The sequence below is a fragment of the Protopterus annectens genome, chromosome 8.part1, assembly GCF_019279795.1.
Source record: "Protopterus annectens isolate FY-2018-M chromosome 8.part1, PAN1.0, whole genome shotgun sequence".
Lineage (NCBI taxonomy): Eukaryota > Metazoa > Chordata > Ceratodontiformes > Protopteridae > Protopterus > Protopterus annectens.
This window is the reverse complement of record NC_056742.1, coordinates 135,780,693-135,803,783: the sequence shown is the minus strand read 5'-3', so window position 1 is coordinate 135,803,783 and position 23,091 is coordinate 135,780,693. Positions and strand designations below refer to the sequence as shown.

At 40.1% G+C, this 23,091-nt stretch overlaps 1 protein-coding gene across 3 annotated transcripts in view; it reads left to right on the top strand.

Annotated features, from left to right (window-relative positions):
* ADAT1 (adenosine deaminase tRNA specific 1) overlaps positions 1-23,091 on the top strand; it is a 615,073-nt gene that overhangs the window by 48,434 nt on the left and 543,548 nt on the right. For all 3 annotated transcript variants that reach the window (XM_044081771.1, XM_044081770.1, XM_044081772.1), the window contains exon 3: positions 3,923-3,991. In XM_044081771.1, coding sequence (XP_043937706.1) covers positions 3,923-3,991 — 69 coding nt within the window. The remainder of the gene's footprint in view (positions 1-3,922; positions 3,992-23,091) is intronic.

Sequence of the window (23,091 nt, the reverse complement as noted above, 5' to 3'; positions counted from 1 at the left end):
AGCTGAACTAGTACAGTATACAGTACAATGTGGCAAAAACAGTTCAGATAATTCAGACAGACAGTAGAATGCAAATAAAAATTAAAAGTGCAATATAAGAGGAAAAATAGGCACTTATAGTTAGTTGGAAGCAACAGATACCTCAGATCTTTCAGTATGTCAGTGAAGCGCTGGTTTTAGGGCTGAAGTGATACCAAACAGTCTAGATTCAGCAAGTCTGAATCTAGCTTATGTTATAAAATGCAGAAGTACTAGAAATTTAAAGTGCATAAAATCACAGTCACAACAGCAAAACAGTTTAAATAAAGCAGCAGTTCACTAGCAATTCCCAGCTTAGAAGGGTGTAGGCCACACACTCCCACCACAAGAGTCTAGACCACAAACCATCCTAATATAAAACAACTGATTTTGGAGCCCAAGTGCTTAAGTCAGAATTAAGACACTTCAGAATAACAGACACAGCAGGCCTTTAACCAGCAAGTAACAGCTCAGAAGGGTGTAGGCTATCCTCTCCTGCCACAAGAGTTTAGAACATGAATCCTCCTAATGTAAAGTAACTGGTTTGGAGCCCAAGTGCTTAAATCAGACTAAAGACATTCAGAATACCAGGCACAATAAGCCTTCATCAACAATTCCCAGCTTAGAAGGGTGTAGGCCACACTCTCCTGCCACAAGAGTCTAAGACCACAACCCCCCCCCCAATGTAAAATAACTGGTTTTGGAGCCCAAGTGCTTAAATCAGAACTAAGACACTGTCTCAGAATAACAGCCAAAATGAGGTTTTAACCAGCAGTTCCTAGCTTAGAGGAGTGTAGGCTGTCCTGTCCTACCACAACTCTTTGTAATGTAAAATAACTGGTTTGGTACCCAAGTGCTTAAACCAGAACAAAGACACTTTAGAACAGCAGGCACAATAAGCCTTCACCCAGCAATTCCCAGTTCATTAGGACAAAGGCTACCCTCTCCTCCCTCAAGAGTACAGATCACAAACCTTCTTAATGTAAAATAAATGGCCTGAAGCCCAAGTCCTTAAATAAAAACTAAGAGACTTAGAAATTACAATTTAAGCAGACTACTAACAAGCAGTAATAAATGCAGAAGAATAAATGCAATTGAACACTTAAGAACAAGCAGAAAAGCAAAATAAAGTAATAAAGTGGGAAGAGACACAAATACAGTAAAAACAGCTGAATAAAGTGTATTTTCCCCAAACACCTTTATTGAATTATCATTTGTGACATAGGCAAATTTACACTCGTATAAAAGTAATTGCATTATAATTAACATAAACATTTTACTTCACATATATTACTTTGTATCATATAACCTAAGCAACATTATACAAATTATTCAATTCCTGCCTTTTTTTTAAACAAGAAACATCTTTATTAAACCATCACCTACTACTAGGCAGTCATACATTTATTCAAATGAAAACAAACCATGCTGACACAATCCTAGTTGCTTGCATTTTACATCACAGACCATACTGACACAATTGAAGGGGAGGAAACAGAGGGTAATTCAAGGTTAAGAAACTAAGGGGGTGGGCCTTCCCAAATGATCTCACTGTACTCAATAGAATAAATTGATGCGATGGCACTAGGAGGAGTGTCCAGTATCAAACTTATAGTAGAGACAGGCAACTCAAAAGCCACCACGTTTTAGAAAATAACAGTTGGGCGGGTAGGTGGGAAAAATAAAATGGAGAATCAGAACAGAAAAGGATTCCTGTGTTATCAAGCATCCGTGGAAAATAAGTCCACTGACCCTGAGATATGTTCACAAAACACAGTTTTTGGCAGAATATTGTTAAAACAACAATTTAAGAGTAATCTTGTTTTTTTTTTCTTGTACAGGAAATTTTTGGATGATAGAGTACTACATTTTATAGAAATATACAGGTCATGTCAGAGTAGAAAGTTTGTTTCCACTGTCATATACTGTTGTTTGTAGCGTTCTGTTTTTTATGCATATATTATAAAATATATTGTTGTATTCTGACTATGTTAGTATATCCATTCAGTGGCTGAAATGTGTTCTTGTGGATTAGTTTGTTATCCCAGTTAACAAATTATTACATAAATACTTGCATCAAGTCTGGCTGTGTGCACACTGGGATGGAGCCTTGACTGTGATCCAGGTGACCAGGGTTCGATTAGTAGCCTCAGTACTGGAAGAGCCAGGCAGGGAAGGGGAGGAGTGAATGGGCTTGGCCTGTTTTCCTCTCCTGGGGAGAAGGGAGCATTGTGGGCATTTACTGAGCACACTGAGAGGGTGGAGGCATTTCTGTAGGAAGTGAACTTGAAAGTTAGATAAGAGGAAAAGATGTAATTAGAGTAGCAAGTGGGTTGGATATGGTGTTCTATATCTTGGAGATTAGAATGGGAATAAAGAGATCATCAGATGAGTTTTGAGATTTAAATTGTTGAGCCAGGAATTTGCTTTTAGTGCAGAGTGCTCTGCTGGGATTAAACCACTGCAGGAGGATATTTAGTGAAGGGCACTCATCTAGGTGGTAATGTATAGAATGAGTAGTTTTTAGCTGAAGGAATTTAAAATGGATTGGGAATTCCATCCAAATTATTTTTAATGAGAATTTCATGATAGGATCTGTTAGGTGATTTAGCAGTGAATTTGGCAATTTTATTGTAGCATTATTCCTATTTTCCTAGGAGGCTGTTGTGTAGACTAGCGAGGAATGGGGCAACATATAGGGGTATTGGTAGGAGATAAGCATGTGCAGTAGATTTACGACCTAGGCCATTGAGAAATGGCTTTGCTCTGTATAGAGCTTTATACACTGCCACTAGATTAGCACTTCTTTAAGCCTAAGTGCATTGCAAATATTGGTATTAAACATGAAGTCTGCAAAGGATCCTTGGATCATGTGTAGCTTTAAATATCTTATTTCTTGACAGAGTGGAAGTAAAAGAAATCACAGCTGGATGTGTTTCTGGCTATGACATTTCGTAAAATAGATGCAGTCCTTTTAATATTTCAGTTAGTACCTTATGCTGGATCATCAGTACCCTAACCATTGTGGGTTCCACTACATCTCCTTCAGACACCCAAACTCATATCACAAAAGGTCAGAAACATTAGTTTGTATTACATGCGCTTCGGGTACTTGGAAACTTGTATCACATGTACTTCCTTATTGATAATATAAGCAAATTAAGCTCTCTCATACTTTCCATTCAGGAGTCAAGCCTCCATACCTCCCATGTTTTATTATTTGCACACTAAAGTCACAGCACCATGGAGAAAGCGTGATCATTGCTGGTAGTATAAAGCCTGTCTTACTCTGTGAGGTTGTGAGATAGAAACAACCTACTAAGAGGACCCTCACGAGCAATAGGATCTCATTTATATGTGTCTTAAGAAAGGGGAAAGTGAGCAACTGAGTACTTGAGTTCTTAAATTCAAGCTGCTGCGATATCTGCTCTGGTAGGCCAAATAACTGTATGCCATGGTGAAGCACTTTTTAAGGTGGTTCAGTTATAGTCAGAAAGCATCTGATGAGACTGTTTTATCATTGACTTGCTATTTTGTACTAGTCTTTAGTGATTCTGACCAAGCAGTGAGTGAGATATTTTTGTTCAAGCAAAATTTGGACTGCAGTATATTCATTGTTCTTATTCACTGAGTACTGGTGACAATACTGCAAATTAATGTTGTGCAATATATTGTTGGGAATTCAAAGTATAATAAAATGCTGTGATTATTAATTTGTCATAAATTAGCTATCAGTCAGTCTAGACTTGGAATGTTTGACATGCTATATTATTTTTAATGGATGTGTATCATCTAATCTATTTCAAACTAGAAATTATAATTCTGAAATCTAATCACTGAGGATTGTGAAGGAAACATTTGGTTATGTGAAGTTACACCACTAATACATTTTCTTATGTCTTAGTAACAAAGGAAGTTGTTGCTATGGGAACTGGAACAAAATGCATAGGACAGGCCATGATGAGTAAAAGTGGTAAGTGTGATATACTTTTGAGATTTTTTTCTGTAGTCATTCCTAATTTCTACTCCAGCTGTGTCTTAAAGTCACTGAATATGGTTTTAGACCATTAGATGTCTGTAACTTGCTTGTGTAATTTCCATCATATTGACGTATAAAAACTGAGACTTTGTGTTGGTGGTGGAGGGGCAGCATGTTGAAGAAGCAGCACTGTGAAGTTTCGACTGTTCATGCTGTGCAACGTGACTCCACTTTCCGTAATATATCACACTGTCTTTTATACCTTAACATTTCTCAGAATTTTAAACCCCAGTTTTTACTCGTACAAGTAAATGAACTTTTGATGTCATTTGAAGTACAAATTTTTAATATAACATTGCAGTGCTTCTTTAATTTCCCCTAACACTAACCTTCATTCCCTTCCCCAATTGACTCTGATAGAGTTGGGAAAGGGGATGTTATTGTAGTGGCCAGGAAAATTATTTGTTTTTTGCAATGGAAAATGGATTCAGAAGTGTGTGTGTGGGGGGTGACTAACCCTAACTAGGGGGCAGAACTTGAAATAATATCTGATACATGTCACATGAAAGATCCCCATGGGTGTGACTGTGAGGCATCTGCTTCAGCATCACCCTCTTGTGCCACTGCTGAAGTTAAAACAGCATGTAGTAGCAGCATAACCCTTCATCTCCACTAGAGGCACCCAACTGTGGCAGAGGCCAACATTCTGGTTACAGGTAATTAATTTAAGGACTCTGACACTGTGTCACTGTACAGGTAGCATTCTAATACTTCCTAATTAAAAAATGATCTGGGTTAAGGCACTGTGCAGCCTTGAATGAAGCTAAGCATTTATTTATTACTAAAAGCAATAACAAAGTTCCCAACGATGCAAATACCTCTCGAAAACCTCCAAAAATAAGTAAATAAATCCAAATAATCAGGCAGAGAGGCAACCAGGGCATAAAAATAATAAGAGTTCGTTCACAAAATAAAATATCCAAAATGCAAGCAGGAAAAAGTAAAACGGATTTTAATTCGTGCACACACAGTAAGCGCTTTCACAAAAGCTTCTTCAGACCGTTAAAATTCAAACAAACTAATTAATCTAGTATATATAAACATCATGTGATCCCTTTCAAAAATCAATTAACCTATTTAAAGGAACACTATTGTTAAAGGCTTATAATAAATGCTATTCAACAATAATACAACTTTAAAATAATCATCGTAACAAAATAGCAACAACCAAAATAATTGTTTCATAAATTCTCATCATTTAAATAGTTCAATCGTGTAGTGCAAATAACGTAATAGTTAGTTGCAACTATACACTATGGTTTTTTATACAAGGGTTTTAATATATAAAGTGCTATCCTTTAACAGTTGCTAAATTCATCAAAGTAACGTACTGTCATCAACGTGCTAAACAAAGAATATGGTTACTGACTTGAAACTGTAGTTTTATTGGCCACTAGGGGTCATTTCCATAACTCCTTCATCTTCCTCTCTTAAAACCTAGTTGCCTCGTGGTTTGAGCGTCTTTTCAGGCTTGTTGGCTGTTGGTGAAGCACCCTCCAAGAGGAAAAAACGCTGAGAGAAGAAGGGAGCCACTTTTGAGATTTTAAGTATTTTTTCTCTGTTTATTTGCTAAGTTTTTCTGCATAGCTGCCTAGCTTGAGCATTTTCTGGCTTGTTAAACTTGATTTCTGTATTAGTAGCTGTATTTAGAGCACAACCAAAAGCTGTTTGCTGAATTTCCTGTTTGCACTTAATTTTAAATCGTTTTTCTTAAAACTTGCATATTTTCTGTCCTTGACCTAGCACTCTTGTGTGGGGTCATTTACTGCACTGTTATAACTTGATATTACTTGTGAACCTCTGCTATCTCTGTAAAAAACAAAAACAACAAAAAAAAATCTTGCTTTTTCCCACTTTTCTGAGAGTTAAAAAAGTTCAGTTACAGGCTTGCTGTTCCTGAACTGTTTGAAAGTTTCTGTGAGGCCATTTTGCTTGGGCTGAAGGAGGGTCTCTGTGTTCATCAGTGGCAGTGACTAACATTGAGCAGCTTCCCTGCCCCGGAGAGGTGGTTACTGACTTGAAACTGTAGTTTTATTGGCCACTAGGGGTCATTTCCATAACTCCTTCATCTTCCTCTCTTAAAACCTAGTTGCCTCGTGGTTTGAGCATCTTTTCAGGCTTGTTGGCTGTTGGTGAAGCACCCTCCAAGAGGTAAAAACGCTGAGAGAAGAAGGGAGCCACTTTTGAGATTTTAAGTATTTTTTCTCTGTTTATTTGCTAAGTTTTTCTGCATAGCTGCCTAGCTTGAGCATTTTCTGGCTTGTTAAACTTGATTTCTGTATTAGTAGCTGTATTTAGAGCACAACCAAAAGCTGTTTGCTGAATTTCCTGTTTGCACTTAATTTTAAATCGTTTTTTTCTTAAAACTTGCATATTTTCTGTCCTTGACCTAGCACTCTTGTGTGGGGTCATTTACTGCACTGTTATAACTTGATATTACTTGTGAACCTCTGCTATCTCTGTAAAAACAAAACAACAAAAAAATCTTGCTTTTTGCCCACTTTTCTGAGAGTTAAAAGTTCAGTTACAGGCTTGCTGTTCCTGAACTGTTTGAAAGTTTCTGTGAGGCCATTTTGCTTGGGCTGAAGGAGGGTCTCTGTGTTCATCAGTGGCAGTGACTAACATTGAGCAGCTTCCCTGCCCCGGAGAGGTGGTTACTGACTTGAAACTGTAGTTTTATTGGCCACTAGGGGTCATTTCCATAACTCCTTCATCTTCCTCTCTTAAAACCTAGTTGCCTCGTGTTTGAGCGTCTTTTCAGGCTTGTTGGCTGTTGGTGAAGCACCCTCCAAGAGGAAAAAACGCTGAGAGAAGAAGGGAGCCACTTTTGAGATTTTAAGTATTTTTCTCTGTTTATTTGCTAAGTTTTTCTGCATAGCTGCCTAGCTTGAGCATTTTCTGGCTTGTTAAACTTGATTTCTGTATTAGTAGCTGTATTTAGAGCACAACCAAAAGCTGTTTGCTGAATTTCCTGTTTGCACTTAATTTTAAATCGTTTTTTCTTAAAACTTGCATATTTTCTGTCCTTGACCTAGCACTCTTGTGTGGGGTCATTTACTGCACTGTTATAACTTGATATTACTTGTGAACCTCTGCTATCTCTGTAAAAAAAAAAAAACAAAAAAAAATCTTGCTTTTTTCCCACTTTTCTGAGAGTTAAAAAGTTCAGTTACAGGCTTGCTGTTCCTGAACTGTTTGAAAGTTTCTGTGAGGCCATTTTGCTTGGGCTGAAGGAGGGTCTCTGTGTTCATCAGTGGCAGTGACTAACATTGAGCAGCTTCCCTGCCCCGGAGAGGTGGTTACTGACTTGAAACTGTAGTTTTATTGGCCACTAGGGTCATTTCCATAACTCCTTCATTTGTCCTCAGAGGAGTGGTTTAAGGCAGTAACTTGTAGTTTATTGGCCATTTTGGGTCATTTCCTGTCTTTTCCAGCCCCTGCTATAAAGCACGCTTTAGCGCATTAGCGATTTAGCCCGATTTAGCTGAGTTGCTACCGTTGCACACTAGGGCAGTGCCGGTTAAGCAGGTTTAAACTATTCGGCTACCTAAAGTCCACTCTTCAAATTTTCCTTAAAACTACCTTCCTCGAACTATACTACTGATCTAATCAGCTTATCCTATAATTAAAAGATCATCTCTACTTGACTCCAAGTAGACTATTCTCTATCTGTTAAACGTAGCACTTGCTCCTACAGTACTTATTACCTTGATACGGCACTCTTGTCATAGATAGTACCCCAAAAGGCAACCCCCATTTCTCGGTCACCCACGTCCCCGGAATCTTTTAAAGTTTTTTTGTCTATTCCTTCTAGCATGTCGAGGGATCAGTTGCTAGTGTCCTCTCCTGCTCAGCTGGTTAACCTGGGAATATTGAGGCAATGTTACAATTGCCTCATGTACACAGACAACCCTCTCCTCCTCCCACAAAACACAAATACATGCGAGAGATGCAACTATACGGCCAAACTGGAGGCTGAGCTCTCTCAACATAGGACTGGCAAGACCAGTCAGGAGGAGAAGGTTACCACACACACTATAGACCCAGTCTCACATAGTACCATTACAACCTCAAATCATACACATAAACACACAAAGACATACTGAGGCTCTGATCAAAATCTACCAAAACAGCAGAGGCCACCAAAGCAGACACCCAAACAACCACCACCTCAGAACACAACACCTGCAACACATAGACCTCACAGTCAGAGTGTCAAACAGTCACAGCCCTTAAGGCCAAACACAATGCCAGACACACTAGTCATTGGTGACTCCATAGTCAGACACACTGACGTCCTGCTCACCAGACTGAGTAAGGAGAAGGTCACAGTAAGCTGCCTGTCGGGCGCTAGAATCCGCCACATAACGCAAGCACTCAGGTCTCTCAACAGCAGGTACAAATATGACTCAGTCATTGTCCACGCTGGTGTAAACGACCTGAGACGTACCTCCTTGGACTACATGAAAAGAGACATTGAGGAGCTCTCTGATTATGTAGCCCAGGCAGGTATGACCCTGACCTTGAGCAGTATCCTACCTTCACCAAGAATGATGCCACAATACAGAGATAAGATGATCAGCTTTAACAATTGGCTTAAACACTGGTGTCATTCAAAGGGGATCCAGTGTCTGTCTGCCTGGGATGACATGCTGGACAAGCCACGCTGCTTCGCAAGGGACGGCTTGCACCTGTCACCTCTGGGATTCCGGATATTGGCAAAGGCTCTTGCCACCACCATAGTGCCTTTTTTAGGCAAGGCTCAAATTCTAAACCTACCACCCTAGAACACAAAAAAGGAAAAAAACTAAGGGTAATGCTGCTCAATGCCAGAAGTCTAAATCTCAAAATGCACGCACTCGAGGCCCTTCTCAGTATGGAGAACATCGATGTCTGTGCTGTGACAGAAACCTGGTTCAAGGCTCCTGAGAGCACCCCAGCGCTATCAGGTTTTATCTCATATCATGCGTTCCGGCCCCAAAATCCGGACAATACCAAGAAAGGAGGGGTATCCATATTCATCAAGGACACCCACACCTCAAGACTGGTGGCAACGCACGATGCATCGGAGACCATCCAGGTGCAATTAACCATAGGCAAGACTGCTCTGCAAATTGTAGCATGTTACAGGCCACCCTCACAAACTCAGGAACCTCACATGGCCTTCCTGAAAACACTAGAGGGGATAAATGTATCACCAAACACCATCATACTAGGTGACTTCAATTACCCTAATATAGACTGGGAACACTACTCAAGCCCAAACACCCTAGCCCAAAAGTTCCTGGAATTCATAAACTCAAATGCCATGGAACAACTAGTCACCATCCCCACAAGAGGAGATAACATACTTGATCTCATCATCACGAACATGGGAGCACAATGTTCAACACTGGAGGTGTACCCCTCACTGGTGAGATCAGACCACAAACTAATCTCGCTGGAGGTCCTCATCCCACCCCCACCCCAAAAAAAAAAAACCACAGTAAAGAAATTCTCAAAAACCGACTTCACACTTCTAAAAACTAGTGTGGTCTCCTTTAAGGGGCCCGTGCGGAAAACAGTACTCAAGCCGCTGAATCACTTACAAATGCCTTCTACCAGCACCTGCAGGACTGCATGGATAAGGCAATCCCAAGCAAAACAAAGACTCTTTGTACCAAAGGCAAGCGTCCAGTCTGGTGGACCCCAGCCATAAACAAACTCTACAACAAAAGGAGGAAGCTACTACAAGATAGAGCAAAATCCTTAAAAGGTAAGACACCCTTGATCACTATAAGTAAAAACTAAGAGCTCTCATAAAATCATCCAAAGCAAATTTCGAGAGAAAAATAGCTAAAGACTCAAAAGACAATCATAAGGCCTTCTTTAGCTATGTTAGAAACCTGGGAGGAAACTCCCAGATATGCTCAGAGCTAGTTCAAAATGATGTGAAGATTACTGATCCTACAGACATTGCCAACATACTGGCTGACAGGTTCAGTGCAAACTTCTCCCCCCCCCAAAAGGAGAGATATCTATACCAAACGATTGCAGCCTCCCAAACATCTCCAGCGCCCAAGTGAGAACTGCTCTCTCCAAAGCAAAAAACACAGCATCCATGGGACCTGATGGTGTCCCCGGCTGTGTGCTCCATGAACTCAATGAGGAATTAAACCCACAGCTAGGACAGCTGTTTAATCAAAGTCTTACCTCTGGATACGTACCCAGGGAGTGGCGCACTGCAACTGTGGTACCACTTCACAAAGGCGGTGCCTCCACCGACCCTGGAAATTACCAGCCCATTAGCTTGACAAGCCTTATCTGCAAAGCCATGGAGAGGATCATAATGGACCTCATAAATAAAGACATAGGGAATTTGCAGACTTTGGATCCAACCCAGTTTGGCTTTGTCAAAGGCAGATCATGCCTTTTAAACTTGGTTGACTTTTTGAAACAGTCACCAAAGCCATTGATGAGGGAAAGGCAGTCCATACAGCCTACCTCGATCTGGCTAAGGCCTTCGATACAATACCTCACTCGGGTATCATTGAAAAACTCATCAGCTTAAATGTCAACCCATACATCACAAGATGGGTTGCAAACTGGCTGAGTGACAGAACCCACAGGGTCAGAGTTGCTGGCGCCATGTCAGACTCAAAGCCTGTCACAAGTGGTGTCCCACAGGGCTCAGTCCTGGGCCCACTCTTGTTTGGCATCTACTTTTCCAGTACAAGCAAACACAGGAGGGTTATGGCTGACAAAGTTTGCAGATGACTGCAAACTGGGCGCCATAGTAGAAAACACATCTGATACAGATATCCTTCAGAAGGGTCTCACAGAAGCGGATAACTGGTGCCAGAGCCACGGCCTAAAGCTAAATGCCAAAAAATGCATAGTCATACCCTTCGGGAAAAACAAGGTTACCCCTAGCTACCAAATAGGTGGCAATCCACTGAGCACAGAAGAAGTTATCAGGGACCTGGGGACCCAGGTTGATAGTAGTCTGTCATTCGACACCCATGTAGCTAAAGTAGTTAGGAAGACCTTCTACATTGCCCACCTTATCATGAAGGGATTCTCATCTAGATCAAGGGAGGTCATTGTCTCCCTTTACTCATCACTCATCAGACCAATGATTGAGTACAATGCCCCATTCGGAATGTATCTGACCCGACACTTGCAGCAGCTGGAGAGGCCACAAAAGTTCCTCACCAAAAGGATAAAGGGTCTCAAAAATCTGTCCTATGCTGCCCGACTGAAAGAACTCCAGCTCTATTCAGTCGCTTACCGCTTGCTCAGAGGTGACCTTTGCCTAACATACAAGGCCATGTCAAACCCAGATTTGATGAATATGCTTCACCTCATAAAATCTAGATCCATCAGAGCCACAAGGGCGGAGACTTAAACCTTGACACGGCTATTAATAGGACGTGCTGGAGGGATAGATTCATCACCCAAAGACTCCCTATGCTGTGGAACAAAATCCCGGTACATGTGAGGCAGAGTACCTCGCTGGCCTTGTTCAAGAGAAATCTTGACCAATGGATGGGAGATCACAGATATACCCCAGGGATAACCTCAGTGTCACTGCTCGACAGAGGCACAGCAAAATAATGGGTATAGTTCCCCATACTAAAGGGGTGGCGTAAGCCACAAAACGATGGGCTAGGCTTGTAAATGCCCTCGGGCAGATAGCCTAGTATGAACCTATGAACCTATAGGATATAATGTAAAATATATATATATATATATATATATATATATATAAAAATCAGCAATTCAATAATACAAATAAACGTACATATGTTAACCTTTAAACATTGAAATGAGCTGAACAAATAGTTCATAAGGACATACCAAACCATCTATATACTGATGATTCAGAATGCATATACTTCCCTAATATGTACATATGCATTTATATAAGCTCAGTATACGTTTATAGAAATTGCCTGCTTGTAAAAAATTTTTTAAATGCTGTCCTTCGGCAATTACTACGTTCGTCGTCTGTGTTGCAGATTATACCAATATAACTTGCTGTCATCAACGTGCTATTTAAAATTAAGCACGTAAAAAATCAAATTATTCAATACCTAAAAAATAAACATTAGTATAGTAACCTATACAGCATTAAACCACACTAAATTTCATGGAGATGTATCACACCAACCCTATGATGCTAATATAATTCGCATATATATCTCTAATAAATTATCGTATTTATACATTTATACAAACTCAATATAATTACACTAAAAGAATCAATTTATATTAATAAATGCCAAACTTATTTACTACATTTATAATTATTGCCTACCTATAAACAATCTAAATAACAAGATTAAATACATCAATGAATATAAAAAAATACAAGACATACAGATATAAATACACTGTAATATAAATATGAACTAAATCAAGTTACACCTATACTTCATGTCTTGAAAAGGGATGCTTAAGTAATCTAGTAATTACACTATACTTCATCTAAAGACGATGTCTTCATCTAAAGACATCATAATGTTCTAAAATAAATGTCTAATAGTCCATATGCACATATATATTATAGACCTAAAAAAATTTCTCCAGATTAATACATATTATGTAGAAGTATACATAGAAGCCCAAATGCTAATATGTATAACTTTCACCCTGGATATCAGAAACTTTAATATAAATCTATTAAAAATATATATATGTATTATTGTTATTACGTAGTTTTTAAACGTCTGGCTCTGAGTATGGGTTTTATAGACGCTCTGTCATTGAGCCCCTTACCCTTATCAGCTCGTAACCGTAGTATCCAATTTACTTCTCTACAGTTATAAAGCCGATAATAGTGCATAAACATGGCATATTTTAAAAGCAACTCAGATGGCAACAGTAAATAACGTAATTTAATGTTGTGAAGTATAAAAATAGAGGTAGAACTGAATGAGTTTAAATGGACCCTCTTTAAGAGATGATGATTTAGCAGTGTTCAACCATTTGAGAACTAGGATGTCTTGTGTACATTTTTCTTGTGGCAGTCTAAAAGATTAGAAGTGCGAGCTGTAAGTAGTTTCTATAAATTTGAATCCCCCCTAAAAAATGTCAGTGAAATAACTTTTGTTTGTTGGTGGGTCATGGTAGCTGAAGGAACGGAACTGATATAAATATGTGCATGTATATAAATTATATGTTGTAGAGGCTGACTTAATTTTTTTATGTGACAGTAAGTAGGATCACAAACACAGTTTCTTGATTATAGTGTAAAAAAAGTTTCACTTTTGATGTTGATGATCATGTGTGAAGGTAGATTTCAGTTACTGCCAAGTCCGTTTTGAGATAGAGCAACTGAGCCCACTGAGGTTACTTTAATTCCTTGGGAATTAGGAGGGTGTGAATGACCAATTCAAGAATGACCACCCCCAGCAGGGGCCAGAGATGGTTATTTTCAACATACTAAACTGAAGTGTCATGACCTGACACAGTCATATGCAGTACCTTAAGATAAAAACCTAGTAGCGCACATTTATACAACCCCCCTGTGGATCCAGAAGTACTATTCTAATGTCTTGAGTAAAGTAGTGTGATTACCTTCCAGCAGTCATTGATCCCTTGTCTTTGTTGAAAACCAAGTGATAGGTTACTTGTTGCTCGACATATTCCAGATCCTCTTGTAACACAAGTCACTAATGCCACCTAATCTGATCAAAACTTTATATTTTTTGCCACTTTTTCCTCCCTGAATGCCTGTGGAGAATCAGGCCCCTCTTGGTCAATTGGCCCATTCATTCCCCCTTCAGCAGGGGTGGGGGACAACAATCAGGGGCTGTCATTTAGGTAGCCATCATGTTTTTTTTTAGTTTTAGTTTTAACCCCATGGTATATTCCCATTAACATGCTTCGAGGTTTGCTGTGCAAAGGGTGTCAGTAAGGGCATGCTTCTTCTGCAAATGATTTATCCTGTTAAGACTACTCTGCCATTCCAGAACCCAGCACTCTTGTGCAATCTGTGGTGTCCACCAGGTGCTTTACTACAGGACCATGAATCCCACTCACATGTCCCATCCCTCAAATGGAAACAAACTGGTCAAGATGAATAACTCATCCCTTTCCCCTACCAGCTGTAGCATGGGTTTGAGCTGGTAATGTAACTTAGGCAACATAGGTCATAGTTAAGGCTTTAACCCTGTCTGCCAACAGAGCTGACAGAGCAAAACTGTATTTTATGTACCTCTCTTATTGTTATACATCTGAAATTGACTATAAATGTTACTCACAATCCAGCTTCTCCCACCACAGAAGTAGTCAGACACCTTCTCATCACCCTTGTCAACCAGGCCAAGGCGAGAAATATTATCTACTCAACTGACTTTAAGGAAAAATTACTTTAAAGGAGTCTTCTTTGTCCTTGACAGTAAGAGGCAGTTTGTTAAAGTAATTGTTTGAGATTGCTCCCTGTTCAGTACTAGAGTAATTCTGGACTTGGTATATTCATACACAGGAGAGTACAAAGGGTGAAGTCACTGACATGGTTAAAACTGTATTTTGATGAGGTGGCTCTCAACAACATATACCACTTCTGATTTTAAGCTGCACTGCAGTGCAGACACACACTCACACAAAATTAAATGACATCTTCCAATTTTATCAGTAAATGTACCCTTTTTTGATTGGGCCCTTACCAATATTTCTCAGTACAATCACTTTTCTATTTTAGACATTCGTCACTGTCTTCTTGCAGATTTGTCATTCACTAACTGGGCTTGTGTGACAAGAGAAAGTGACTGTAACATAATTCTGGAGTTCCTATTAAACATCATCTTGCCACTACAGGGCAAATACCCTTCCTGAATTATAAGATGTAGGAAGCACAGACCAACTTTTTGGATGAACCCCAAAGTGAAAGACACCATACAGGCTAAAAAAAAAAAAACAGCTTGGAAATCCTTCAGAATTCTCAGCTCACATACCAGGTGAGTGCAAATTTATAGTAATTGAACTGTTGGAGAGGGACTGTTCTTTCAAGCCAAGTCTATCTACTTAAAGCCCATTATGCAAACCTTCTAAATAACACAAAACATTTCTGGATTTAAGTGAACAACTTAATTTTCAAGAAAAGAATATTTTCAGAATAGAATAATATCAAAGCAATATCCAAACCTGCTGATGCAAGAAATCTGTTTGCCAGACAGTTCTAATTCACTCTCCAAACTTTTGATCTTGTCAGTCACATTTACTCATTTTAATGAATAGCTTAATGACTGCATCTGTATCTTATACTTTTATCGGCGAGACTCTGTTTAGGATGTGAGTTCTTATCTAAAGAGACTGCCTAACTTAGGCAAATCTGATATCTGATGGTCTCACAATAAAGTTGTTTAAAATGTATGACACCTCTATTTCTGTTTCACTCTGGTACTTTGTTAATTTGTCGTTATTGATTGGTACTTTCAGTGATCTGTAGAAGTCATCCACACTTACACTGCTTTGCAAACAGGGTAGCTCATTGTTTGTCTTCTTACCATCCAATACCTATTCTCTTTTCAGTCAGAATTTCTTAAAAGCACCATCTTTTCTATAATTACAGCTCACTTTAACACCTTGAGCCCCATAGTTGTTTGCAGTATGGTTTATTAAAGGGCATGGCACCTTAACATCCACCACCTGACTCATAAGTCATATCCTGCAAAACATTGACTAGAGTAAGCTCTCTGTCACTGTCTTCATCGACTTGACTAAGGCATTTAATTCTGTGCCATACCCCATGCCACAAGAGGAGAAAACATACTAGATCTCATCATCACGAACATGGGGTCACAATGTTCAACACCAGAAGTATACCCATCATTGGTGAGATCAGATCATAAACTAATCTCACTGGAAGTCCACATCCCGCCCCCACCCCAGATAAAAAAGACCACAGTGAAGAACTTCTCAAAAGCTGACTTCACACTTCTAAAGACTGGTGTGGTCTCTTTCAAGGCCCCTGAGCCAGCGGAAACCATTACTCAAACCGCTGAATCACTTACAAATGCTTTCTACCAGCACCTCCAGGACTGCATGGATCAGGCAATCCCAAACAAAACAAAGACTCTTTGTACCAAAGGCAAGCGTCCAGTCTGGTGGACCCCAGCCATAAACAAGTTCTACAACAAAAGGAAGAAGCTACTACAAGATAGAGCAAAATCCGTAAAAGGGAAGACACCCTTGATCATTATGAGTAAAAAACTGAGATCTCTCATAAAATCATTCAAGGCAAATTTCGAGAGAAAAATCGCTAAGGACTCAAAAGACAATCATAAGGCCTTTTTTAGCTATGTTAGAAACCTGGGAGGAAACTCCCAGATATGCTCAGAATTAGTTCAAAATGATGTAAAAATCACTGAACCTACAGACATTGCCAACATACTGGCTGACAGGTTCAGTGCAAATTCCCCCCCCCTCCCCCCCAAAAGGAGAGATATGTATACCAGAGGATTGTAGCCCCCCTAACATCTCAAATGCTCAGGTGAGAACTGCTCAATCCAAGGCGAAAAATACAGCATCCATGGGACCAGATGGTGTCCCCGGTTGTGTGCTCCACGAACTCAATGAGGAATTAAACCCGCAGTTAGGGCAGCTGTTTAATCTTAGCCTCACCTCAGGATACGTACCCAAGGAGTGGCGTACGGCAATGGTGGTCCCACTTCACAAAGGAGGTGCCTCCACCGACCCCGGAAACTACCGTCCCATCAGCTTGACAAGCCTGGTCTGCAAAGCTATGGAGAGGATCATAATGGAACTCATAAATAAAGACATAGGGGACTTGCAGACTTTGGATCCAACCCAGTTTGGCTTTGTCAAGGGCAGATCATGCCTTTTAAACTTGGTTGACTTTTTCGAAACAGTCATCAAGGCCATTGACGAGGGCAAGGCAGTCCACACAGCCTACCTTGACCTGGCAAAGGCTTTCGACACAATAACCCACTCGGGTATAATTGAAACACTCACCAGCTTAAATGTAAACCCATACGTCACAAGATTGGTTGCAAACTGGCTAAGTGACAGAACCCACAGGGTCAGAGTTGCTGGCGCCATGTCAGACTCCAAGCCTGTCACAAGTGGTGTCCCACAGGGCTCAGTCCTGGGCCCACTTTTGTTCGGCATCTACTTTTCAGAAGTACAAGCAAACACAGGAGGATTATGGCTGACAAAGTTTGCAGATGACTGCAAACTGGGCACCATAGTTGAAAACCCATCTGACACAGACATCCTTCAGAAGGGTCTCATAGAAACGGATAACTGGTGCCAGAGCCATGGCCTAAAGTTAAACGCCAAAAAATGCATAGTCATACCCTTCGGGAAAAACAAGGTTACCCCTAGTTACCATATAGGTGGCAATCCACTAAGCACAGAAGAGGTTATCAGGGATCTGGGGACCCAGGTTGACAGTAACCTTTCGTTTGACACTCATGTTGCCAAAGTAGTTAGGAAGACCTTCTACATTGCCCACCTGATCATGAAGGGATTCACATCTAGATCAAGGGAGGTCATCGTTCCCCTGTACTCATCACTCATCAGACCAATGATTGAGTACAATGCCCCATTCGGAATGTATCTGACCCGACACCTGCAGCAATTGGAAAGGCCCCAAAAGTTCCTCACCAAAAGGATAAAGGGTCTCAAAAATATGTTTTATGCTGCCTGACTGAAGGAACTCCAGCTCTATTCAGTCGCTTACCGTCTGCTCAGAGGTGACCTGTGCCTGACATACAAGGCTATGCCCAACCCGGAATTAATGAACATGCTTCACCTCAAAAAATCTAAATCCATCAGAACTACAAGGGCAAGAGACTTAAACCTTAACATGGCTATTAATAGGACGTGCTGGAGGGACAGATTCATCACCCAGAGACTCCCTATGCTGTGGAACAAAATCCCGGTACATGTGAGGCAGAGCACCTCGCTGGCTTTGTTCAAGAGAAATCTTGACCAATGGATGGGAGATCGCAGGTATACCCCAGTGATAACCTCAGTGTCACTGCTTGACAGAGGCACAGCAAAATAATGGGCATAGTATCCTTCAAACTAAAGGGGTGGCGAAAGCCACAAAACTCTGGGCTAGGCTTATAAATGCCCTAGGGCAGATAGCCTAGTATGAACCTATGAACCTATGAACAGGAGTCGTTTGGTACAGACTTTACCTGCCTCACCTAATTGGATGTTTGAGATATTTCTACAAAGATCAGAATAGGGAATTTTGTCTATGGCTTATTGCATGTCAGCCTAGTCTGTGCACTGGGTCCACTGTCATTGTGTTTTTTTCTTTTTTAATCCATGACTACATAGTTACTTTGTCTGGTGTACCTGCCCCATTTTGTGCAGATGACCTGGTTCTTTTGTCTTCTGATTTTTCTTTGGGGTGTAAAGTATGGAATATTGTTTCACTGATTATCTGGTCCTTACTAACATTTCACCAATTTACATCGAAGCTAATTAACCTCCATATTACAAGTAACATATATAATTGTGTTAATAAATTATTAATTCTCAGCCTAGTTAATACAAAACAATCCTTTATCCTTGTGGGGCTCTGGATTGCTAGTCATTTAACTCATAGACATTATTTACTTTTTTTTATTTTGTTTTGCAGTGTAACCAGGTGCTAAATGCATACTGTTGTTTTGCTCAGTATGTATTGTCATTTTATGCAGTTTACTCTCTGTTTTGCTTGTTCTTTGATATGTAACACAGTGGCACTGAAAAAAAGAGCCATTGGGTCAAGTCTGTCTACCTTAAATAAATACACAAAATATACCATTGCATGGGTCTATATGACAGTAATGAATGGACTAAATAGCGAATGCTATTTAGTCGATCCAATACTGTTGAAATGGCAAAATAGCGAAGTCATGGAACATCTAATTTTTTCCCAGGGAAAAAAATTTGGTGGGCCGTCTTCGGGACTTTGCCATTTCCTCCACTATGGTGCGATCTCGGAGTTGGTATATTTAAGTAGGGAGGGTGTGGGGGGCATAGCCCCCCCACATCGGGGGGTGTGGGGGTGAAGCCCCCTACTTATATTTGTGTTTGTTGAAAAAATTTGCTGTTCTGTTTGTTTGATATTTTGTTGTTTAGATATTATTGGTACTATGAAATAGTGTTCGCTATTTTCATTGTACAATAATATAATATAGATGCCCATTGCATCTCCCATTCTCCTGTAGGAGCAATATCCACAGTTTTGTAGTCAGAGGGAATAAGAAAAAGCAGACCTTCCCACATCCAACCTGTGGATGATGACTTGTCATCAGTGCTTCACTGAGCAGCTGCCAGTGACTGTCACCCTGACTGCCAGGATGTGCAGGCTGTGACCCTGCACTGGGATATGAGGCTGACACCACACTGTTGTGAAGGGGGAGGTAAGATGAAAATGTATTTTCTTGTTGGGGTGATTAATGGAAAGGTGATGATAATGAAGGATATGGGTTCATCTGGATCGGAAGTCCTAGAACTTTTCCAGAAATGAAATCACAAGACTAAGGCATCCTTTTTTCACAGTCCTGAAATCTTCTCTGTTAATGTCTTATGCAGCAGAAGTCTAGCACAATTTAAGATAAATGTGAAAATTTATTTCTGATGGTGTGCTTCACTGAATGCATCTTTTAGTTAGTCAGTTATTTTGGTAGATTTCTGACCTGTCCTATAAAAAATGATGACTGTGTTTACTATGCATATCATTAATGCAGTTTGAACTTTGGTAAGAAGTTCTGATTCATAGTTTCAAAACTTGAGATTAGAGTTCAGTTGATAATCTGCATTTCTTCCACTAGGCTTTCTCCTGTCTATTCTGTAAAGATAAGAACAGTATTTTGATTTTCATGCCATCTTTTGTTTTGCTGTTTCACTTATTTCTAGATTTGATTTCTATTAAACTCTGCTAGGGCTACTACACAGCCCTACTTGTAGAGCTCTTCATCTTGTTTTTACTGGTATGAAAAAAACAAATGCAGCTTTGAAGATGGTCAGAAGATGTCTACTGCAGTCTGGAGTGATTGTTTTGTGATGGTGGATTTAGGAGTACCGTAGAAATCTTGTGTTACTATGGTGTACAGACTTTCCCTTGTTTCATTTTCCTAGTCATTGTCCCCACTATAAACCTGACTGTTTCACATGACATTCCTTGAGAAGATGTTTGGCAGCACTTTGTTTTTGTTTCACTAGATAGTGGTAGAGAGCATGAAATTCCAGGCATATTACTGAGAAATTAACAGAATTGTTTTACTGGGGCACTGCTAAAATCCATATGTAGACAAAAATGAAAGAATGGCAAAGACAGACATTTTTTCTGTTTCACAGGATTCAGTGCTTGACCCGTTATTCTTCACTGCATTCATTAATCCGAAGATGGGGCACTGTGTTGACACCTTACTGGCTCAGTACACTGACTTTATTATCCTCTCTTTGACTGACATAGTTTGTCAACAAAATGAAAAATCTAGACAGCTTGCTTCTCAAGTGTAGTAGAAACAATAAACTCCAAATCAAACAGGTTTGAAATAATGGATAAATCAGTTCAATGCCAGAACTAGTACCACACTTTAATAAAAATAATAAATATGATATGAGAACTTCTCTTTCCACAGTTTCACAGATAGAAGTGAGACTTCATCAGATCTAACTTCATTTAAATAGCTAAAACAGTCATATGGTAACTGTTAAAAAAATATATTTCTTCTTTAAATAATGTTTAGAATTAATCTGTTTATCATCTTGGCTATCACCTTTGATGTTACAAGACACAGGAAAGTGAATTTCTTATTATGACATCTAACCAAGTGCTTGAATGTAGCATTTAAACAATGTTTCTGTTTTGTTGCATAGACATGCTCATATATCCTATTTTTCAGCTTCCTGATTGTCTTTCTGACATAAAAAGGCTTGCATACTGTGGCAACCCCTCTCTGAGTCAGTAATCAAGGAGCCTCAGTACTCACCACCGACACTGGAGAGGGAAGTTCACTTGGAATACAAATGGGTACACTCAGTATTTCCAGATGCAGACCTCTCTGCATCAAGCACAGTTTCCTTTAAGAGCAAATGGGGAGTACAGTCAACCTGAGGTCTGGATTTCTCTATATCTGTTTCCGTCCAGGTCCCCTGTAAGAGTTCCTACTGGTACAGCTGTAGGGTTAGGTTGTCCGGTGAGTGTCCAAGCCATGTCCTGTAGCACCCTCTTTGTGAACCCAATGTTTCATGTCCCTGCTCCAAGTAGCTGACATCACACACTGTGAGATTTGATTTTTCACACATGCGCATGCACACACAGACACACGCACACACAGACACACGCACACACACACACACACACACACACACACACACACACACACACACACACCTGGGAAAGCCTAGCACAGATTTTCCAGCTGTGCCCCCTTCTGCTCAGTGTGTAAGGTAGTTATCACTGCCACCACACACTCCACAATCAGCTACTCTAAGGCCCTTAACAACAGGTTTCCAATTATACTGTGTAATATTAATACTAATACAAATGGTATTAGTTGATCGAAACAGCTAGGCCTTCAGGAGTGGCCCACAAAGTATTACCAAATAAATATAAGCACTCTCAAAGGTTAAATACTTTTTAAAAGGACCAGCCACAATAAAAGTTTTAAATATATTTAATGTTGTATCTTTCGGCTTCTCCCGGTTAGGGGTCGCCACAGCGGAACTCCGGTCCACTAATGATTGGCAGTAGATTTTTACGTACCGACTTGACAGGCCTGACGCACAACCTTCAATGAAGGTACGCCCATTCACGCATATAATTAATAAAAGAACATGAAAATACTGAATATATATTTACAGAAAGCCACGGAGTTCAAATCACAGGAAATATTGAAAATAACACTGATGGACATCCTTCCATCCATACATCCACAACCTCTTTTTCTCATTTTGCACATGGGGTCGGGGTGTCACTTCAATAGTGGCAGTCATCTTGAGCCAAGGTTTTCACCACTGGTTGGCTAGTCCTGCCGTGGTAGTTCATCCGCACCACTCACTCGCACATGCACTTGCAATTATGGCCAATTTAGAGTGTCCAGTCCATCTACTGCATGTCTTTGGAGTGTGGGAGGAAACCAGAGCACCTGGAGGAAACCCATGCGACTGCAGGGAGGACATGCAGACTCCACATAGGAGGCACCCCAGTCGAGAATCAAACTGGTGAACCTCTTGCTGTGGGGCGACAATGCTAACCACTGCACCACCACTGCACCCCTTACATTGATGGACAGACTCAGACAAATAAAGAAAAACAATATCTAAACTAAGCTTCACTATATTTTCCTGACTGAATCTAGGAGAATTACTAGTCCTTACTTACTTAATAGAGCAAGGCAGATGAAGTGGTGAATGGTCCTTCTTGTTGTCAGGCCCGATACAGAATAATCAATACTGGAAGATTTTACACTGTAATATCTAAAATATAATTTCCAAGATGGGTGGCAGAATGACCTCATGTGGTCACCTGATTGTAGGTTCTCACGGTATCCCCCTTTGAAGCTGAGGCAGGAATTTAGCATAGACAGCTACAATACACATCTAAATGTTTATGGCAGTGCCCTGGAGCCATAAAACAATTACAGTCCTTCCCCTCTTCTTTACAGAGGCTATTAAACAATGGTTTCTTCCAGACCTACTGTCTCTGGTTCTATTCATTGCTGTTGGATGCTATTTTAATGGTTTAACAGCTCACTTACATTTCCCTTATTTTTTCTTAAAGTAAGCTAGCTGGTTAACCTCTGCTCTTCTAGGGTTCTTTGCTAGCATATATACATACAGTACCCACTGTTGATATATTTCTCAACACTAGCAACTTTACAAATACATTTTGATATTCAAATGCCATACAGTTCTAATACATTTGTAACGTAAGCATCTGTACAAGTCCGTTTGGTATTCAAATGCCATACAGTTCTAATACATTTGTAACATAAACATCTGTACAAATCAGTTTGATATTCGGATGCCATACAGTTCCAATACATTTGTAACACAAGCATCTTGTACACATCAGT